Below are 23457 nucleotides of genomic sequence, written 5' to 3' on the forward strand. Positions count from 1 at the left end.
AATAATAATATGTAAATAATATATAAATATAAATATATAAATATAAATATCAATATAAATATAAAATAAATAAATCATAAATATAAAATAAATAAATTTAAAGTAAAATTTAAATATTATAAAACAACACCTGGCAACCACAAGGGCTGAGCACGTCCTCGTACAACATCAAAACTTGTTACAAATAACACACATTTCAAACAATTTACAAACAAAAGTGGAACTAACATTTTTCATATATTCATTTTACTAAGCTTTTAAAAGTAGATTATATATAAAAGACTTTCATATACCAGCAACATTTCAACCATTAAACATAGTACACCTGGCAACCTAATATAATAGAACACCTGGCAATCACAATACACACCCTAGCAACCACTTTGAATACTATAATCGAACACCTGGCAACCTAAAATGAACACTCTAACATACATTCAGAACAGAATCACAGAACACCTGGCAACCACAAGGAACACTCTAGCAACCACTCTGAACACTACAATAGAACACTCTAGCAACCACTTAGAACATTGAATAAGAACACCTGGCAACCACAATAACACCCTAGCAACAACTCAGAACACAATAATAGAACACCTGGCAACCACAAAGGAACACTCTAGCAACCATTCTGAACACTACAATAGAACACTCTAGCAACCACTTAGAACATTGTATTAGAACACCTGGAAACCACAATAACACCCTAGCAACCACTCAGAACACAATAATAGAACACCTGGCAACCACAAAGGAACACTCTAGCAACCATTCTGAACACTACAATAGAACACTCTAGCAACCACTTAGAACATTGTATTAGAACACCTGGCAACCACAATAACACCCTAGCAACCACTCAGAACACAATAATAGAACACCTGGCAACCACAAGGAACACTCTAGCAACCATTCTGAACACTACAATAGAACACTCTAGCAAACATTTAGAACATTGTATTGGAACACCTGGCAACCACAATAACACCCTAGCAACCACTCAGAACACAATAATAGAACACCTGGCAACCACAAAGTAAACTTCCACCAACTCTGTAGAGGACACAATAATAGAACACCTGGCAACCACAAGGAACACCTAAGAAACCACACTGAACACTATAATAGAAACAACTTCAACAAACACATCAGCCACCACTATGAAAACCATAATAGAACACCTGGCAACCACAATGAACACCCTAGCAACCACTCAGTACACTACATCAAAACACCTGGCAACCAAAATGAACACCCTAGCAACTGTTCCCAACCACCAACTCTGTAGTGCTCACTATAATAGAACATTAGCCAACCACAAGGAACACTCTAGCAACCACACTGAACACTATAATAGATTATCTGGCAACCATAATGAACACCCTAGCAACCACCTGGGCAACCTCAATAAACACATCAGTCACCACTCGGAAAACTGCAATTGAACACCTGGCAACCCCAATGAACACCTTAGCAACCACTCAGAACACTACAACAGAACACCTGGCAACCAAAATGAACACCTTAGCCATTGTCTAATATCTGTAACAAATTGTATACACTGTAATTTGAAAAAGGATAATATAATAGAACATCAGGCAACCCCAAGGAACACCCTAACAACCACTATGAACACCACAATAGAACACCTGGCAAACACAATGAACACACTAGCAACCACTCACAACACAGTGATAGAAAACCTAGCAACCAGAAGGAACCCTTTAGCAACCATTCTGAACACTATAAAAGAACACCTGGTAACCACATGGAGCACCCTAGCAGCCACTCTGAACACTATAATAGAACACCCTAGCAACCACTCAGAACATTGTAATAGAACACCTGACAACCGCAAGGAGCACTCTAGCGACCAATCTGAATCATAAAATAATACACCTTAGCAACATTGTATTAGAACACCTCAGCAACTACAATAACACCCTAGCAACCACTCAGAACTCAATATTAGAACACCTGGCAACCAAAAGAAACACCCTAGCAACCACTCTGAACATTATTATAGAACACCTGAGTAACCACTTAGAACATTGTATTAAAACACCCTAGCAACCACAAAAACACCCTAGCAACCACTCAGAACTCAATAATAGAACACCTAGCAACCACAAGGAACACCCAAGCAATAACTTTGAACACTTTAATAGAACACCATAGCAACCACTCAGAACACAATAATAAAATACCTGGCAACCACAATAACACCCTAGCAACAACTCAGAACTCAATAATAGATCACCTGGCAACCACAGGGAACACTCAAGCAATCACTTTGAACACTTTAATAGAACACCTTAGCAACCACTCAGAACACAATAATAGAACACCTGGCAACCAAAATAAAACGATACCATCCACTCAGAACAAAATAATAGAACACCTGGCAACCACAATAACAGCCTAGCACCCACTCTGGACTCAATAATAAAACACCTGGCAACCACAATGAACACTCAAGCAATCACTTTGAACACTTTAATAGAACACCATAACAACCACTCAGAACCCAATAAAGGAACACCTGGCAACCACAATAACACCCTAGCACCCACTCAGAACACAATAATAGAACACCTGGCAACCAAAATAACACCCTAGCAACCACTCAGAACACAATAATAGAACACCCTAGCAACCACAATAACACCCTAGCAACCACTCAGAACACAATAATAGAAAACCTGGCAACCACAACAAACTTACAAACTTTGTCATATTCATGTTGTCTTGAAATCCATATTACAATCTCCCAAAATCCCAGATTTACAGTATGACGCGATAGACAGGCTGCAGATGATCACATCTAAACGCTCCCACAAGTGTCTGATTAAATCTGGATCAGGAGGAGCAGAAAGTCTGAAGCTTCCAGAACTGTGTGAAATAAAGACCTCCAAATTCCTCCATTCAGCCCCAGCAGAAAAACCATAAGCAAAGTGTGGATCTATGGAGGTCAAGCTTTGACTGGTCTAAACTGTGTGTGCTTGAGGACTGGAGGAGACTGGGAATCGTGGGAAGCGATCTGGGCTGTATTTGGGTTGAGCGCAGCAGCTGGGAATGTTGGGGAGGAGTTGGAGAAAATCACGATCCTTCAGCCAGGACTAGACTGCACTGAGCTTAATGAATCTGATAACTAATGTAACTCCTAAACAAGTCAATTATCTGCTCTTAAAGGAACAGGCAACCCAAAAAAGAACATGTTCGTTAATTATGCTTTGTAAATGTCATTGCAAATACATGTTGTTCAATTTAAAGAATCGTTACTGTAGATGTTTTTATTGTTGTGGACTATCACACTTCAAAACAACCAACTATGCAAAAGTAAATAAATAAAGCATTAAGTAAGTGAGTGAGTAAGTGAGTGAGTGAGTGAGTGAGTGAGTAAGTGAGTGAGTGAGTGAGTGATTGAGTGATTGAGCGAGTAATAAAATAATATATATATATATTTTTTTACTTAAATAAATAAATTTAATTGAATAAATACAATAAACCTTACTGACAACCATGATAACACCCCAGCAACCACTCATAACACATTAATAGAACACCTGGCAAATCCAATGAACACCCTAGCAACCACTCTGAACACTATAGTGCAACACTCTAGCAACCACTTGGAACACTCTAATAGAACACCTGGCAACCACTTAGAACATTGTAATAGAACCCCTGGCAACCATGATAACACCCTAACACTACTCAGAACATAACAATAGAACACCTGGCAACCACAAGGTACACCCTAGCAACAACTGTGAACACTATAATAGAACACTATAACAGTACAACACTCTAGCAACCACTTAGAACACTCTAATAGAACACCCGGCAACCACTTCGAACATTGTAATAGAACACCTGGCAACCACAATAACACCCTAGCAACCACTCAGAACTCAATAATAGAACACCTGGCAACCAAATTGAACACCCTAGCAACTGTCTGATATCTGTAACAAAAATGTATCCACTGTAACACAGCAACATGTGGTTTCCTCTGAGACACTTTTGTCATCAATAATAGAACACCTGGCAACCACAAGAAACACCCAAGCAATCACTCTAAACACTATAATAGAATACCTGACAACTACAAGAAATACCCTAGCAACAACTCTGAACACTATAATAAAACACTCTAGCAACCACTTCGAACATTGTAATAGAACACCTGGCAACTGCAATAACATCCTAGCAATCACTTAGAACACAATAATAGAACACCTGGCAACCCCAGTAAACACCCAAGCAACCACTTTGAACACTATAATAGAACACCCTAGCAACTACTTTGAACATTGTAATAGAACACCTGGCAATTACAATAACACCCTAGCAACCACTTAGAACTCAAAAATAGAACACCTGGAAACCAAATTGAACACCCTAGCAACTGTCTAATATCTGTAACAAAAATTTATCCGCTGTAGTTTAAAAAAACACACGCACACAGCAACGTGTGGTTTCCTTCGAGACACTTTTGTCATTTATAAAAGAACACCTGGCAACCACAAGAAACACCCAAGCAATCACTCTAAACACTATAATAGAATACCTGACAACTACAAGAAATACCCTAGCAACAACTCTGAACACTATAATAAAACACTCTAGCAACCACTTCGAACATTGTAATAGAACACCTGGCAACTGCAATAACATCCTAGCAATCACTTAGAACACAATAATAAAACACCTGGCAACCCCAGTGAACACCCTAGCAACCACTATGAACACTATAATAGAACACCCTAGCAACCACTTTGAACATTGTAATAAAACACCTGGCAACCACAAAAACACCCTAGCAACCACTCAGAACTCAAAAATAGAACACCTGGAAACCAAATTGAACACCCTAGCAACTGTCTAATATCTGTAAAAAAAATTTATCCACTGTAGTTTAAAAAAACTCACGCACACAGCAACATGTGCTTTCCTTCATCATTTATAATAGAATACCTGGCAACCACAAGAAACACCCTAGCAACCACTCCGAACACTATAAAAGAACACCTGGCAACCACAATAAACACCCTAGCCACAACTCTGAACACTATAACAGAACACCCTAGCAACCACTTCGAACATTGTAATAGAAAACCTGGCAACTACAATAAAACCCTAGCATCCACTCAGAACACAACAATTATAGAACACCTGGCAACCATAATGAACACCCTAGCAACCACTCAGAACACCTGGCAACCAAATTAAACACCCTAGCATCTGTCTGGTATCCGTAACAAAAATGTATCCACTGTAGCAACATGTGGTTTCCTCTGAGACACTTTGGTCATCTATAAAAAAAGAAGTGTGTGTTATTTTCAGCTCAATGGTTATTTTTTAACAGGAACGGCATATTCCACGGCGCTCAAGGAGTCTTCCCAGAATGACTTCATGGCGTGGATGAAATAGGGCTTCTCTAACAAATATAAAATTACTTTGAAATTGATTTTGGTTGTGCTTGTGTGTGTGTGTGTGTGTGTGTGTGTTGCTCTGAGATAATACTGTGAAATAGAGTTTGAGTGTGTGTCCAGAGCCACAGGTGCTCTCATCCAGAAACCTGCGGGTGGACGAGTCTGCAAAACAACTCATTACTGCAGATTCACAATGAAATTAAATCCTTATGAGGATCTTCCAGGACGTTTTTTTTATATAAGTAGGAGATCTGTTTTGGTTTACACATCAGCTCTTCTGTACATTGAAGCCATGCTTTGTATTAAAGTCGCGCGGTTGAATGACACTTGTCCTGAAAGCACTGTACAAATGTGGCGGCGCTATTGACACATGCTTGGGGTCCGTATGTGATATCTAGTGTATATATCTATGGTGACCAAGTGGCAACCTCCCGCTCTCCCTCGTGAAGCCAATACGCAAGTAACTGAAACTGCAATTCATCGACTGGCCTGTGGGGGCTGGCTCCAGGAACTCCAGATCTCCACTGACTGCAATGCTAAATTGGCCGATTCTACAGCTGATAAAAACATGTTTACAGCCTTGTACAAAAGATGGTTTTGGTGTGTATAGCTAATATTACCCTTCATGACAACTGTGAGGGGGTGAATTTTTTTTAGAACTCACCCGTTTCGTTTTTATTTAGTTATATTAAGTCTGCATAATTAAGGGCGGGGCCACTTGAGTGATAGCTAATGTCATTAGGCTAATGCATTTACTAACATGGACTGTATTTGAAGTGTTTGGAAGTAATTTGCACTTTCCTCCTGTTAAAAACGTCGTAAGAACAATGCTTAGTGGCTCGATGTATCACAACAGTGTTTTTAAAAGACCAAACACTTTATTGATATAGTAAACAACCAAGCACATGTGGTCAGAACACAAACATGTCGCAGGTAATGAAGTATTAAGCATTTCTCACAAAGAAAATCCTGTCAATTTTGATCCCACCCCAAAATTATTTTAAACCCGGAAGATGAAATTAGCTGACAAATGCGCAAATTTATCCAGTTTTCCCCACAATTAAAGCTGACAGGTGCTAACATCATCTTATCTGATGCTCAACACACACAAATCTGTTAAAATCTCAAAAAAAAAAAGTACTCCAGGGTGTCTTGAACCTTTAACAAAACATGGAGTCCCATACTGTCTGTTATTGAGAGCCTTAACATTTCAAGACCTGCTGACTAGAATTTCAAAAGGGAGAAAGAGAGACCTAATATTCACTCTATATTTTCTTCTTCTATATTTACCCATATATTTATGATATCTTTTTATGTATTTATTATTATTATTTTTCCTTTTTTAATTATGTTTTTTTTATTATTAGAATATACTAAATAGTACACTATTTGAGATGATACAAATACAAAGAAAATGAAACAATAACAAAAATACAAGAAACAACAACAATACAGTCAAATACTGGCAGGTGCGTGTGTTTGTGTGTGTGTGTATGTGCATGTAAAGGTAACTTGGAAAACTGGTCAGAGTACATACAAAAGGAACAATAACAGTCACTAAATGAAGCAAGTTATATATATATATATATGTTTCTTTATCATATATATATTTTTTCCTTTATATATATATATATATATATATATATATATATATTTCTTTATCATATATATTTTTTTTCCTATATATATATATATATATATATATATATATATATATATATATATATATATATATATATATATATATATATATATATATATATATTTCTTTATCATATATATATCTTTCCTTTATATATATATATATATATATATATATATATATATATATATATATATATATATATATATATATAAAGGGAAAAAAATCAGAAAGAAACCAGTCAGTCATAAGGAGTAACAACGATGCTAGTGATATAATGATAGTAATAATGACAGTAAACAAGCAAGAAAGGACATCAGTAATAATCATTAACAACAACCACTACAATAATAATAATAACAAAAATAAATCCCAAGTACTACACCAACTACATTATTATTTATTATTTTTCCAATTGGTTTATTATTCATTTATCTCTGTCTTGATTCATATTTGCATACTTATATAAGGTCTCAGGAAACAGGGAGGGGTGGGAGACGGGGGGGATGGATAGAAGGAGGTAGAAGAGTTTAGGTTTGATTTAAGAGTTCTGCGGTTTTCTTGTTTTTGTTATTGCTATTTATTTAATGTCGTCTCTTTGCTGATAGGACTTCTATTTTTCATATATATTTACATGTTTGTATATTATCTGTAAAAATATTATTAGCCCCTTTAGGCAATGATGTTTTCGAATGTCTACAGAACAAACCACTGTTATACAATGACTTGCCTAATTACCCTAACTAGCCTGATTAACCTAGTTAAGCCTTTAAATGTCACTTTAAGCTGAATACTAGTGTCTTTAAACAATATCTAGTCAAATATTATGTGCTGTCATCATGGAAAAGATAAAAGAAATCAGTTATTACAAATGAGTTATTAAAACTATTGTGTTTAGAAATGTGTTGGACAAAATCTTCTCTCTGTTAAATATAAATTGAGGAACAAAACATGCAGGGGGGGCTAAAAATTCTGATTTCAACTGTATATTTAGAGCCAACTCCATTGACTTTCATTGTATGGACAAGTGCAGCCAGGACATTTCCCTAAACATCCTCATTTGGCTTGAACCTACTCCAAATTAAAAACCTATTTTTAGCTGAACTATCCCTTTAAGCTCAATGTTTATTGTGTTACATCACACCTCCGTCCTCCTTTCAGTTCATTCTCCTCTAGAAACCTGTAATTAAGATGTTTCCATGTCTTCCAGCATCCCCATTACATAATCTACAGTCTCCATTCACACCTTCATCTTCTCTCCATCTTCCTCATGATCCTTTATCACTTCTCTTTCCTCCTGTTTATTCAGTCCTCCTTACATCATCCGGGCTGACAGTGAGTATTTCTCGCTCTCATATTCACTGAGATCATCGCTTACCTCAGTGCATTATTTATAACGCCGGCCTTTCATCTTTCTTTTTTTTCATTCCTCCTACACATCCCTCGTTCGGAAGGGATTTGTTTTCTAAGCAATTATTAAGGCGAGGATCGCACGTACTGATGCTGATGATCTATGCACACTGATAAAAATTCATTCATTCATTTTCCTTCGGCTTATTCACGTATTTATTAGGGATCGCCACAGCGGAATGAACCGACAACTATTCCAGCATATGTTTTTACGCAGCGGACGCCCTTCCAGCTGCAACCCAGCACTGTGAAACACCCATACACTCTCACATTCACACACACACACACACACACTCATACACTACGACCAATTTAGTTCGCCCAGTTCACCATTGCTGCCATGTGATTGGCTGATCAGAAATTTGTGTTAACGAGCAGTTGGACAGGTGTACCTAATAAAGTGGCCGGTGAGTGTATATTAGAATTGAAAAGACATCCAAACAGACACTGTGGAGATGGGGCTCATTGTGATTCTGACTGACTGATCTGAAAGACACTTCACGATACATGTTTAATGAGTACTTCTGGTCCCATGATCCTCGGCGGCCCTGAATAAACAATCACACCGTCTGTGACCTGAACAAAAGCAGATTTCAGCAGCCCTCCCATTCTCATCTTCATGTCAGATCACAGTGAACTCTCTTCACCATACAGTCAAAGAGAATGAAGACTTCAGCCGCACAAAACTACTAACAAAATATATCAGATTGAATTCAAAAAGGTCCACGTATTATTTAAATAATTAGTTTTTGATCACGTTACGTTATGATTGAATTTGCCTCTTTTTTGTAGTGTATGATTGTTCTAAACATGTTATCATAAAGGCTAATTTATACATTGTATTGTTATTAAATAAATATGAAAATGCAGACTTTAAGACTTTGGGCTCTATCATACACCCGGCGCAATAAGGTGCAAGACATGTTTGGCGTGATTTGTTGCTATTTTCAGACCAGCGCAACAGTAATTTTCACGTTTTCCGCCACGTTGTTGAAATAGCAAATCCATTTGCACCACTTTGTGGACTCATGGGTGTGATGGTGTAAAAAGGAGTCGTGTTAAAGTTGGTGCGTCGCTATTTTGAGGAACTGAGATAGATTGCGCCATTGACCAACTAAAAGCTGGTCTAAAGTCCATCGCAGAGCGCGTTAGTTATGCGTCTATGCAGGTCTTTAGGATTAAAATGTTACAAAAATCATTATTTTCTACATAAATACAAAAACCACTACCTCCACCACCTTCATGTTTTACGCATCACTATATGGGGCATAAGAACAGGATGTGTGTTTGGTTGTAACTCAGTTTTTTGACCACACTTCGTCATTATTGTTCATTTATTCATTAGCTGGAAATTAGAACTGAATTTAGAAATAGTTTTGAAACAATTATTTGCGCTTAACAAGCTAAATGAAATATGTAGGCTAATGGATGTCTTCAGTGGAGGGCGCACAACACCATTTCCTTACTCCACGAAAGTAAAGGAGTAAAGTAAAGAGTAAAAGTAAAGAGAAAGTAAAGAGGCCGAATGGAGGAGGCTCATTCTTCGTGCTCATTACTCCCGCTGCAGATGCTCTGTTTAACTGGTTTCTTGCTAGTGAAGCGTTCAGATTTTCCACTTACAAAGTCCGCCATGTAAATAGCAAATGTGCCATGGCGTGACGCAACTGACTCTTATTGACCTTATTCTACAATGCGGAAGTGCGCTCGTTTTTTGCGAGGACTTCCGATTCAGTTGCCTATGGGAGAAATGACTAGAAATAATAAACGGCATAAATCGGTCAAGCTACTCACTCTACAAACAAGTGTTTGCATGACTATACATAAAAAGTAGAATAATATAATAAGAAAAGATCAGTTTGCAACATAAAGCAGCATTACGAGCTGTTTTTAACCTCTAAAAATGAATAGACGTGAACGAGACCGGAAGTCTCGAGCCAAAAAGATGCAAATGGCTGCGCCCGCTCATACGCAAAGAATAAGGTGATTCACGAGTTCACACTTACAATAGTTTCAGAATAAAGCGTATTTGGCGTGCTGTCCAGGGAGAGGGCTCTGAGCTCGGGGAAGACACCCAAACTCGAGTTATTCCTCTTATCAGGAAACAGAGAGGAATAGGGATTCGAGCGAAGTATCCAGCCCGGCCCCAGAACGCTCCCCCCGGGATTGTAATGCTTAAGAGGTGAGGTGACGGGGTGGTGGAGGGATGCTAAGGTCGTAAGATGCTGCAGGTAAGACAGCTTTGGTATATATAGGGGTTTGGTCAAGAACTGATTGGATAATAGAATAATTGTCAATGACGTATTTGATACTGAAACTTCTGTGCGTGCTCCTCCCGAAATTTGTTTATAAAACATCACATAGGGAATGGGAGATGAGACTCTGATTGGTTTAATGCACGTTATGCTCAAAATACACCCAAAACTCATTAAGAGAATATGCACAACCCTGTTAGACCAAGCACTGGAGCGCAGAGCGTATTTTCCCATCCTTAAAATAGCAAAAGTGGATTCAGACATGCCCTTAATGCTTTTGCACCATCCGCTTTAGACTTTGCGCCTAGATCGATTAAAATAGAGCCCTTTATGCTGATTTTAAGGCATCTTTTTTTTTTAATCCTCTCAACTTTAAAGCTTATCATATGCAACGACAGTTCCAGGATGATCTTTTTAAAAAAATTATCTTTCATGCATTTCATAGACAGAATAAAGTAATTTACAAACACCACACACATGAGTAAATAATCCCTTAATTCTCACTTGTTAACTTACTCTCGATCTGTTTCAGATCTTTATAAACATCTACCTGCAGCCAGATTTGCAATACAATGAGTTAGTTATTAGTGTATTTAGCTTATTAGTGTGAATACAAGCCATTTTCAGGATTAACAAATAATCTTTACATCCCTTTTGAGAGCCACTTTCCTTCTAGATAACCTCACATCTCTTGGTCTCAGTCTCCAAAAAAGGGTCTTCTCATAAACACAACAATGGTGATTACTTGCACAATAACACAATCAGCCAGGAATGAAGAGGCGCTGCGTTATATAAGAGACATATCAACATCATCAGACAGATTTAGCTTTCACTTCAGGGAGACTCATCATTATTGCTGCTATTAGACGCCTCTCATCTGTTCTCTGTGAACGCTGGAGCTGAAGCGTACGGTCCATGACCCGACTGATGCTGTCACTAACTGCAGTCTGAGTGAAGCCAGCGAATGCTCTCCTATGATTGAGCTGAACTGAGGGAGATTGTTCTGGGCTTTAATGGCATTACTGGACTGATAGCGGAGAGTGCATTAACCTGGACATCAGGGTTGTGCGCTGTTCAGATCTAAATGAAGAACAACTTTTACGTTCCGTTTCGAATCGAATTTGAATATAAAGCAGCTGAATTGATATGGAATGACATTTCAAGAAGCGTTTCGTCTCCCATGTCAATCTGTCTACATTAGTATCTATCCTTCCATCTATCTATAAACATCAGTATCATGCATCCATCCATTCATAAACATTTTTATCCATCATCTATTTATAAACATTGGTATCCATCTATCCATGAACATTAATATCCATCCATCCATTAACATTAATATCCATCCATCCATCTATAATTATTAATATCCATCCATCCATCCATCTATCCAACTATCTATAAACATTAGTCTCATGCATCTATTCATACAGCCATCCACCATTCATCCATCTATTTATCTATAAACATTAATATACATCCATTCATTCATCATCCATCCAACCTTCCACCCATCAATAAATATTAATATCATCCATCAATCTATCCATCCATTCATTCATCCATCTATCCATAAACAATAATATCCATCCATCTATCAATCCATCAGTCCATCCATCCATAAACATTAATATCCATCCATCAATCCATCCATCCATAAACATTAATATCCATCCATCTATCAATCCACCAATCTATCCATCCATAAACATTAGTATCCATCATCCACCTTTAAACATTAGTATCTATCCATCCCTCCACCATCCATCCATCTTTAAGCATGAATATCCATCCATCCATCCATCCATAAACATTAATATCCATCCATCAATCCATCAGTCCATCCATCCATAAACATTAATATCCATCCATCTATCAATCCATCCATCCATCCATTTATATACATTAGTATTCATCCATTTATCCATCCATCCATCCATCCATCCATCCATGAACATTAATATCTATCCATTCATCTGTCCATCCATCTTTATACATCCATTAATATCCATCCATCCATCCAACCATCCATCCATCCATCTATCCATATATATACATTAGTATCCATCCGATCATTCATCCATCCATCCATCCATCCATCCATATACATTAGTATCCATCCATCCATTCATCCATCCAGCCATCCATCCATCCATCCATCCATCCATCTACATTAGTATCCATCCATTCATCCATCCATCCATCCATCCATCTATACATATTAGTATCCATTCATTCATCCATCTATCCAGCCATCCATCCATCCATCCATCCATCCATAAACATTAATATCTATCAATTCATTTGTCCATCTATCTTTATACATACATTAATATCCATCCATCCATCCATCCATCTACATAAGTATCCATCCATTCATCCATTCATCCATCCATCCATCCATCCATCTATACATATTAGTATCCATCCATTCATCCATCCATCCATCCATCCATCCATCTACATTAGTATCCATCCATTCATCCATCCATCCATCCATACATCCATAAACATTAATATCTATCAATTCATCTGTCCATCCATCTTTATACATACATTAATATCCATCCATCCATCCATCCATCCATCCATCCATCCATCCATCCATCCATCCATCCATCCATCCATCCATCTATAAACATTAATATCCATTCATCTATCTATCTATCTATCTATCTATCTATCTATCTATCTATCTATCTATCTATCTATCTATCTATCTATCTATCTATCTATCTATCTATCTATCTATCTATCTATCTATCTATCTATCTATCTATCTATCTATCTATCTATCTATCTATCTATCTATCTATCTATCTATCTATCTACCTACATTAGTATCCATCCATCCATATATCCATCTAACCTGTAGTTTGTGGTCAAATTCACTTTAAAATCCTAAACTTAAACAGATCCGGTGTTTATATTCTGAACACCGCCATCCCTGCGCTACATGCTTTAGTGATCAACATGATGTCCAGATATCTTTTGTTGCGTGTTTGGGATTTGCCGCCGGAAGCTGTTCCCCAAGCAGCAGGATTGTTATGTGCATCGAGTGGCACAACAGGAATTCACAATCAAGACAGATAAAGATACAAACAACAACAACAGCACACACACATACAGAGACAGAGGAGGCGGGGCTTCAGACTCACCTGCCACTGAATTAGGGCGGGGCATGAGGTAGAGCGGGGTGGGGTGAGAGGAGTAGTGGGCGGAGCTGGGCTCAGGGATCTTGTTGAGGCTGAAGGTGGAGGCGGTCATATTCTCATCCACCCGGTACAGACTGGAGTCCAGTGTAGATCTGTGTGAGTGCCAGAGCTTCAGGCTGCTTCCCTCGAGATCCGTCGCCGTGTTTCCCACTCCGGTCCATCGGCTCAGAGTAATTGGTGAGAGTGGCTGTGGAAAAGATGGAGAAGAGGAGCCGTCAGAAGTGTGCTCCCACATCAGAAAATATTATATTAGTTTTGAACCATACTATCATAAAGCACCTATATGATATTTTGGTGATTGTATAGTATCTATGATAACAATGGCTACAATTATACAAACAAATGACCCAATAATGTTTTCTAAAACTATTGGGTATATTATATTAATATACACCACAGTTTACTGTAGTAAAAACTAAAATATACTACAGTATTTATTAGTTTATCTATATTTATTGCTACAGTATGCTGGAGCATTTATTAACAAGCAGCTGTAAAGTTGTTGCACATTGATATCAATATGTGTGAATCTGCAATAGTCACATCGCAGGATCTGCAATGTCGAGTTGGGATCAGGGGCGCCGTTGGCCGCCATGGGCCCTATAACAAGTTGATATTAAAGAGAGGGGGGGTGGTTGGGGGTAGTGGTAACGCGGCTGAAAGTGAAGACCGTGGGGGGGGGTTGTTGGTATCACGGCTGAAAGTGAAGAGGGCGGAGAGTAGGACCGGCGCGGGCCCTTGATAATGTCTCTGGGGCCCCCCTAAATGTATGGGCCCTTAGAATCTTCCTAACCACCCCCAAGGGAACCCCTGATTGGGGTTATAGTTCAAATCTTGCAAATTTTAACTTTAGAGTTTTTAATTTGCATGAGTTTTCAAGAGTTTTAAGAAGATATTTAAGAAAATACATAGTATGGGGAAAATTATGACATTTTAAATGAAAAATCATTAGAATATTAAGTAAAGATCAGCTTTTATTAAGATAATTTGTAAATTTTCTACTGTAAACATCTCAAACCTCACAATTAAAGGGTCCACTAACCAAAAGTAATATACATGGCTAAAAGCTTTTTTTGGCTCCTTTAAAAGGTGATTTTCCAACCCAGGCTCGTTCTGAAAATGTACCTCCATATCCATTTCTGGAGAGCGCAAAATATGTCCCAGGAGGTACGTTTTTTTGCAGTTTTTGTTTTGCGAATCCACCAGAGGGAACTGTGTACACTTTTTCATATCTCAAATTTCTCTCGCGAGTGCCATTCATGCCTGATGTTCTCACGTAAATCCACCAGAGGCCACTGTCAACTGACTGACAGACTGACTGAGCAATCGACTAACCTCCTTTCCTAAACCCAACAGACAGTGTTTTTAAAAGCAATTCAGAAGAAGGAAAGCCCTCGTCTAATTTTTACAACATTTTCAGATTTAACCACATTCTCACCCTGTTATTTACTTGTTTATTTTATTTTTTTGGATTCTGTTTTTGTCTTGCCTGCTTTCTGGAACCGTTTTTCGAAGGACTTGAGGTCAACTCCTCTCTGCGTCTCAAGTTCACCGACGTACATGGCGAGCTACTGGACAATCTGGTAATATCGGGAAAGCAGTCCATATGGAGGTAAGTGGAGGTAGCATTTGTTTTAAAAATAAAATGCAGGGCTATTTAAAATAGGGCTGCGTTTTCTGAATGAGCCTATGTTGTAATTTTCACAATATATTTTTACCCTCAAATTCCAAATTTTTTTAAACCAATGTATCTCAACCAAATATTGTCTTATTATAATAGACTATACATTAGTAGATAGCTTATTTATTTAGGATTTGAATAAATCCATAAATCTCAATTTAAAAAAAACTGACTCTTATGACATGGTCATATTTGTTTATTGTAATTTTTAGCACTCCTTTAGTAACTTTTGAAACTCCTTTTCAAATAGATCTGTTCAAGTCATCTAGAAAACTGCATTCATATCGGAACACATACCACATAAAAACTAAATAGTGTGTGTCAGAACTTTCAGTATTTATTCCAGCTCTACCCTAAAGCATCTCAGCATGGAGAACCGTCATAGGTCAGAGTGTGGGTCACTCACCGATGATGCCGCTGTCTCTGCTCTCCAGGGTGGACGTGGGGCTGGTGACGGCCTGTCCTGGAGCAGCGGAGGGCAGAGTGGAGCACGGGCTGCAGGCCGGAGGGGACGCGGTGCTGCTGGTCAGGGTGGAACATGGACTCATCCTCCCGCTGGCTCCAAAACCCTGCACACAAAAAAAAAATCCCACAGTGTGTGTGTGCTTTTGCGCTCGAGTTTTAAACAGGTAGCTAGACGCGCAGCTGAACGCTATTGGTTTACAGAGATACGTCATTCGCTTATGCAACAAGCCAGAACGAAAACAAAAAACCAGCCATGTTTAAAATATACACACAGCCGAGAGATTACAGCGGTTTTATGTATACATATAATAACGAGCCATCGTCGATCTGGGCTCAAACAAACCTTGTCGTCATCTTAATGAACAGCCACAAAGCCATGGAGTAGAGCAGATTTACCCTGTGCCGTGTTGTGCCGAGGCAGTCTGAAGCGCGAGCGGTTTCGGTTTCTTCTTTGCATTCGCCGAGCATCTATATCTGAAATAACAAACTTATTGAGCTGATGATAATAACCTGCGCTTAATTATTGATGTGCTTTTGAAACCCGATCCTGTCAGACACTGACAAACACGAGAGTGAAGCGCCGGGAGGAGCAAGGGAGGAGCCGGAAAAAAAGGAGCACGTTATTTATCAGCAAACATGAACAAAATGCCATGTATAACTCACTTATTATCTTCACCTTTTGGACTAATATGAACCGGGAATGATGGAATTACTCTCTAACAGAGGCGACATGTGCTGCTGAATATTACAGACACAGATGAGAGGTGTACACTGACTGTAGGCTATATTTTGTGTTGTTTTGAACATAAATACGGACGAAATGTCTGCTGTGTGTAGTTTAACTGTTATTGATAACATATCGGAGACTGTAAGGGGCTGTACGTGTTTATATGTGTTCATTTATTTATTTGTTTATTATAATTGCAGACGTTACAGTAGGCTGTTTCGCATCATTGATCTGCAGTTATAATCAACTCATGTTCATTGAAAAGTTAGTAATAAACATTATACAGAAGTATTTATGTGTATGAAGCATCTGTGTTGTGAAAAGTGCTTCTCATATATGTGAGCGACCCGTACAGCTTTATTGTAGACATTTCCTCGAGCCAAAATGACGTCGACTGAAACTTTCTGTCATACACCACGCCCACCAAAAGGGTACCCTTGTTAATGGAAACGCAAGCCTGATAAAGTTGACCCGTACCGACCCGAACCGTACCGTACCGTACCAGTCAGTGGAAACGAGCCATAAACGACATTTCAGATGTTTCACAATATGGTCAGCCACTTGGTTTGTCTAGTCACACACATTTTCATCATGACATGATCTCTTATAACAACATCACCTGACTTTATTAATGCACATACTGGAATTTGTTCGGTAGAAAGTGTTTCCATCGTAGCTTATGCACATCTTTTCTTATCAAATAAAAAGTTTATCCTACTCACATGTTTTTTTATGAGAATTATCAAAATGCATGCGCATCTTTTCCTTTCCATCAACCATTTTTTTATGTGCATATACAAAATGCCCATACACATAGGTGGATAGAAATATAGCTACTGGCAGAATGGTGATAAAACAAAAGTATATATGTATATGTGTATATATATATATATGTATATCTGCATAAACAATGTAATTTGTTCTTGGAAAAAACAAAAACAAAACAAAAAAAAAAGCTATTGGCTGTTTTTAAAAAGAGGAGGAACATGCACTCATCCTCCCACTGGCTCCAAAAGCCCTGCACACAAACCTCTGCCCTCAGTGTGTGCTTTTGGTCAGAGTCCAGCAATTACTCTCTATCAGCACAGGAAGTCCAGAGCCTGGCAGCAGGAAGCTGTTTTCTCCACCCCTGATGGGACAGCGGTGGCGCTCTGTGACAAGCAGGCCACTGTCGGTTCGGGTTAGGTGGGCGCTGAGGCCTCGGGCAGGACATAATGAAGCGTGGCACGGCTAATCTGCCCACTCCCACCATTACCATCAAACATCACAACAGGCAAAGCACCTCGTCTTAAAACATTCACAAGCACTTATGGCCAGAGAGAGAGAGAGAGAGAGAGAGAGAGAGAGAGAGAGAGAGAGAGAGAGACAGACAGACAGACAGACAGACAGACAGACAGACAGACACACACACGCACGCACACACGCACGCACGCAGCTATCATTATGAGGACTTCCCATAGATGTAATGAAATTTATACTGCACAGTCTGTACTGTAAATCCCCACAAGGTCCAAATGTGCTGGTATTGCTATACTTATGAGGACATTTGGTCCCCACAATGACAGGAATACGAGGTACATGCACATACACATACAAACAAACACACATTTGGTCCCAATGACAAAAGTAATACAAAGTACACACACACACACACACACACACACACACACACACACACACACACACACACGCGCACACACACACACACACACACACACACTAGCGCGCACACACATGCACCTATCTTTATGGGGACTTCCCATAGACGTAATGATTTTTATACTGCACAGACTGTATTTAAATGTCCCAACAAGGTCAAAATTTACTGGTATTGCTATACTTGTGGGGACACGTATGTTGGTTTTTTCACCTGCTTTCTTTTGCTAACAGTTATGTTTGTTAATGGTTTAATTATCATTTTTTACAATAACATTGCTTAAGATTAACTGTTTATGTGTAGTTAACTGGTGATCTGAGAGACCTAGACATATTAAATACATGGCAATAACTCTTTTTTAAATGTCAATTGTTTTTTTGTTTTTGCTTTTGTTTTTTCAGAAAAAAAAGTTGAACAAAAAAAGTGCACGTACACAGCGATATTTTGCTTGTTTTGACACATTATTTAAAAAGTGTGGCTAAAAAATAATTATTTATTTATTTTTGGTGTGGTCAGAAAAAATGGAGAAAATAAATCTTCAGCTCTGAAAAGTCATGTGAAATAAAAACTTGCAGTGCGACACTATGAAACCATGACCCATTTGCTCATGCTCATTGAGCAAGCTCATTCGTTCGTTCGTTCGTTCGTTCGTTCGTTCGTTCGTTCGTTTGTTCGATCATTCATTCATTCATTCATTTTCTTTTCAGCTTAGTCCCTTTATTAATCTGGGGTCTCCACAGTTGAATGAACCACCAACTTATCCAGCGTATGTTTTACGCAGCGAAACATCAATACACACTCATTCACACACATACACTACAGCCAATTTAGCTGACCCAACCCAGCAAGCAATAGCCGTCATTTCACCGGCTGAAGTATAGACCAGATCTAGCCCGGCTATACGTGTAACCCAATTTTAGCCTGAATAACCTTAAATTTGGTTGCATGTTGTTTTTTGCTAAATAAAGCTTATGATATGTATGATACTCCATCATGTAAGAAAAGTCAATAACGTTTATGAGGTTCCTGCAAGTAAAAGACGTAGTTTCAGTTTCTCTGTGAAGTATAGACCCAATCTAGTCCGGCTATGTGTAACCCATCTCTAGCCCAAAAAACCTTAAATTTGCTTACCTGTCTTTTTTTGGCAAAATACCTTGTGATATGTATGATATTCTTTCAAGTAAGGAAAGTCAATCGCATATAGGGTGTTTGGGTATTTAAAAATATATGCTATTTTCATAGTCTGAGCGCAGCCTTGAATTAGCTCGTCATCCGGCCGGGTATTTAGATTTTCACTGACAGCCCAAATTTAGCCGGGATTTAGCCTAGACGTCTAGGCGATGTTTAGACGTCTAATAGATGTCTTTTAGACCAAAAAATGCTTGCTGGGAATTCACCTGTATCGCATGTCTTTGGACTTTGAAACCCTTTTGAAAACCACACCAACACAGGGAGAACATGCAAACTCCACACAGAAATGCCAACTGACCCAGCCGAAGCTCGAACCAGCAACCTTCTTGCTGTGAGGTGATTGTGCTACCCACTGCGCCACCGTGACACCATGAGCAATCATACACAACACAAAAAAATTAAATGTATGCGGAGGCATGTGGAAATAGCAAAATCTAAATCAAATAATTTTACATTGCCAAAGTGAAATTTAATGCATGTAAAATATATTTTCCCAACAACATAATTGTGGCTAGTGAAAATGTTGGAAAACTACTAGCCACAGTGGCTGGTGACCAAAAAATCGAATGTCAGGCCCTGATTACAACATATTTAGATATGTATATTTAGAGGTTACCCAATGTAATTTGAGGTAATTAATTACAATGTAACACAATGCAACTTGATGCACAAATGCAGCCCCTGAAAACTAATTTCGCAGCACCTTTTACTTATTTATTTGTTTATTTTATGTTATTTTTCATATTTAATTTTTTACATTTTTATAACATCATTATTTTTTATGTATTCCCTCATCTGTAAGGGGTTAAATTGTTGGGGAAGGGGTTTTTCTGAAAAAAAAAATATTGAAAAATCTTAAATAAAAAGTTTCACAAACAAAAGAAAAGTGTTTCTGCAGACAGTTTTTATCAACTGTGATTATAAACAATAAAATGAATACATGTTCACCATTAGAAGCTGGATATATTTACATACTGCTGCCACACATCTGCATTTAAACCCCTTATAAAAGAGACTTTTGCATAATAGGTCCCCTTTAAAAGAGATTATCAGAATAAAGTCTGATCCTGTTGTACTGATCTTGTTCTGAAGCTCTTGCATGCAAACATGAGGGAAAAAATGAGCGGAGTGCTTTGTGAAAAGTGCTGTATCAACAGAGCGGGATAGCAAAGAGGCTGTCTTTACGTAATTGCCTAATTAGAGGTAAACTCATTTGAATGCCATATGCGGCCTCTTCTCTGCAGGAGCCAAAGATCTTTTTTTGAATAAAGCTGACACCTCAAAGTACCAGAGTTTTTGTTGTGAAAGGTGTCTGCACCGCGACAATACTTTCAACACAATTAATCTCACACCTACTAAAAATACCATGAAAAATAGCAGTAAAAACTGTTATTAAACTTCACAGATATTAAAAATCAGATAATCTTTATTTAAGGGAAGTTTCATAAGTGAAGTTTAGTTATAAACAAATTTCGAGAGGATCACGTGCTTATGATTCCTAGCGGCTGGATCCGCATTATCCAATTCTCAATGCACCAATCAGACAACTCCTAAGCTACTATAAATACCTTGGGTTACGTACCACCGCTATCTTCGTTTTGAAGAATCCCCCATCCACCCCTACTCCTCCTTCTTCCTAGATGGGTGACACGGTGGCCCAGTGCTTAGCACTGTTGCCTCACAGCAAGAATGTCTCTGGTTCTAGGCTTTACCAAACCAGCAGGCATTTCTGTGCGGAGTTTGCATTTTCTCCCCGTGCTCACGTGGGTTTCCCCCGGGTTTCCCGGTTTCCTCCCACCGTCCAAAAAACATGCAACATAAGTTAATTGACTAATCCAAACCAGCACTATAGACATGCTCCTAGTAAATGGTTATCTCTCAAGAGCAATCACTGGCTGTTCATTGGTTATTACAGCGGGGGAGTTCTCGAGATCTACCTGAGCTCAAACTCCCCTCTCGCCTTGCAACGGGAGGGAGCCCCGGGCTCGAGGATCTTATGAGCTCAGGGCTCTCTCCTGGGACAGCATGCCAAACAAGCTTATAATTAATCATCAGCTAAGTGTGAACTCTTGAAACTAGTTTTCGAGAGGAACACGTGATATGATCAACTTCAGCTGATCCTCATCACTAATCATTAGCTAGCCTATCGGAGCACTCCAAAACTACTATATATATTCTAGCTAAACTTCATTCCCTATCTCTGTTTTCGGACCCCCCCCCCCCCCCTCCCAACCCCCCCCCCCCCTATCCTTCCATTATCCCTCCTCCTCTTTGATCGGGCAACACGGTGGCTCAGTGATTAGCACTGTTGCCTCGCAGCAAGAGGGCCACAGGTTCAAGGCCCATTCGAACCAGTTGGCACTCCCTGCGCTGAGTTTGCATGTTCTCCCTGTGTTTGCGTGGGTTTTCTCCGGGTCCTCCGGTTTCCTCCCACAGTTTAAAAATATTTACATACTGTAAGTGAATCAGAATACAGTCACAAGCACCCAGTGTATACATGCCTAACCAACCAGTATCACCCATTAGCCAGAAGCAGGGGGACATTCGAGAAACACCTGATCTCGTGTCCCTCCTAATGCTCATTAACCAGGCGGGAACCTTGGGCTCATCTATCTCCGAGCTCAGGGTTCTCTCCCGGGACAGCATGCCAAACCTGCTATTATAGTTGAGCATTATCTAAGTGCGAACTCTTGAAAAAGGTGTGAAACTTGCTTTAAATTATTACATACATTTTATGTTGTCATTTTAGGAGCTTGACTTAATTGTATAGAAGAGAAATATAGACATCATATTTCTATTTCCTAAAATATAACTAATTATTATGTGTTTTTTTTTTCTAAATCCCTTAACATAGCATGCAATTTGTTTTTGTTTCTGACTGTGGGCAATTTACTAACACAATAAGTTGGGATATCCTACTATAATTTTGAAAATGTGCATTTTTCCTAACCCTTGTCTTAACCCTTTATCGGACATAAAACCTCTTGGTTGTCATTTTGTCCAGGTTATCATGAAAACAAAAAAGTGTTGTGAAGAACAGAATTTAACCAAAGAAATAGTTTAAAAAGTGTGGTCAACTTTAGTCTTTCTAAGAGCGCAAGTTAAAAGGTTAAAAACAAATTTGCTTCTGTGTTTGTTTGACATTTGGTGCCAGTTTATGAGAAAGTGGCAATTTTTGACTCACTGGATAGAAACAGCAACTTATTTGCAAATAAATATTTCACGCAATATTCAACTGTGGATGAAAACAAAGCTGTTCATTCCTGTCTATTAGACCTCACTTTTACACACACACACACACACGCACGCACGCACGCACGCACACACACACACACACACACACACACACACACACGTGTTGGCTGAGATTTAGCAGTGCCAATTATGTAGGTAGATGAATGGATGGATAGATAGATAGATAAAGCGATACAGATGGATAGATAGATAGATAGATAGATAGACAGACAGACAGACAGACAGACAGACAGACAGACAGACAGACAGACAGACAGATAGATAGATAGATAGATAGATAGATAGATAGATAGATAGATAGATAGATAGATAGATAGATAGATAGATAGATAGATAGATAGATAGATAGATAGATAGATAGATAGATAGAATGACGGATGGCTGGATGGCTGGATGGACGGATGGACGGACAGACGAACTGGTGGACAGAAGGACAGACAGACAGATAGATAGATAAATGGAACAAGGATGGATGGATGGGTGGGTGGGTGGGTGGGTGGATGGATAGATGGATGGGTGGG

General features: G+C 38.7%; 1 protein-coding gene across 1 annotated transcript in view; it reads right to left on the minus strand.

Annotated features, from left to right (window-relative positions):
• Positions 1–23457, minus strand: part of tanc2b (tetratricopeptide repeat, ankyrin repeat and coiled-coil containing 2b) — a 260476-nt gene that overhangs the window by 47110 nt on the left and 189909 nt on the right. The window contains 3 exon segments of the mRNA XM_056469097.1: positions 13904–14085; positions 14087–14147; positions 16048–16210. Of these exon segments, the coding sequence (XP_056325072.1) occupies positions 13904–14085; positions 14087–14147; positions 16048–16210 (406 nt within the window).

Source organism: Danio aesculapii, chromosome 12 (assembly GCF_903798145.1).
Source record: "Danio aesculapii chromosome 12, fDanAes4.1, whole genome shotgun sequence".
NCBI lineage: Eukaryota > Metazoa > Chordata > Actinopteri > Cypriniformes > Danionidae > Danio > Danio aesculapii.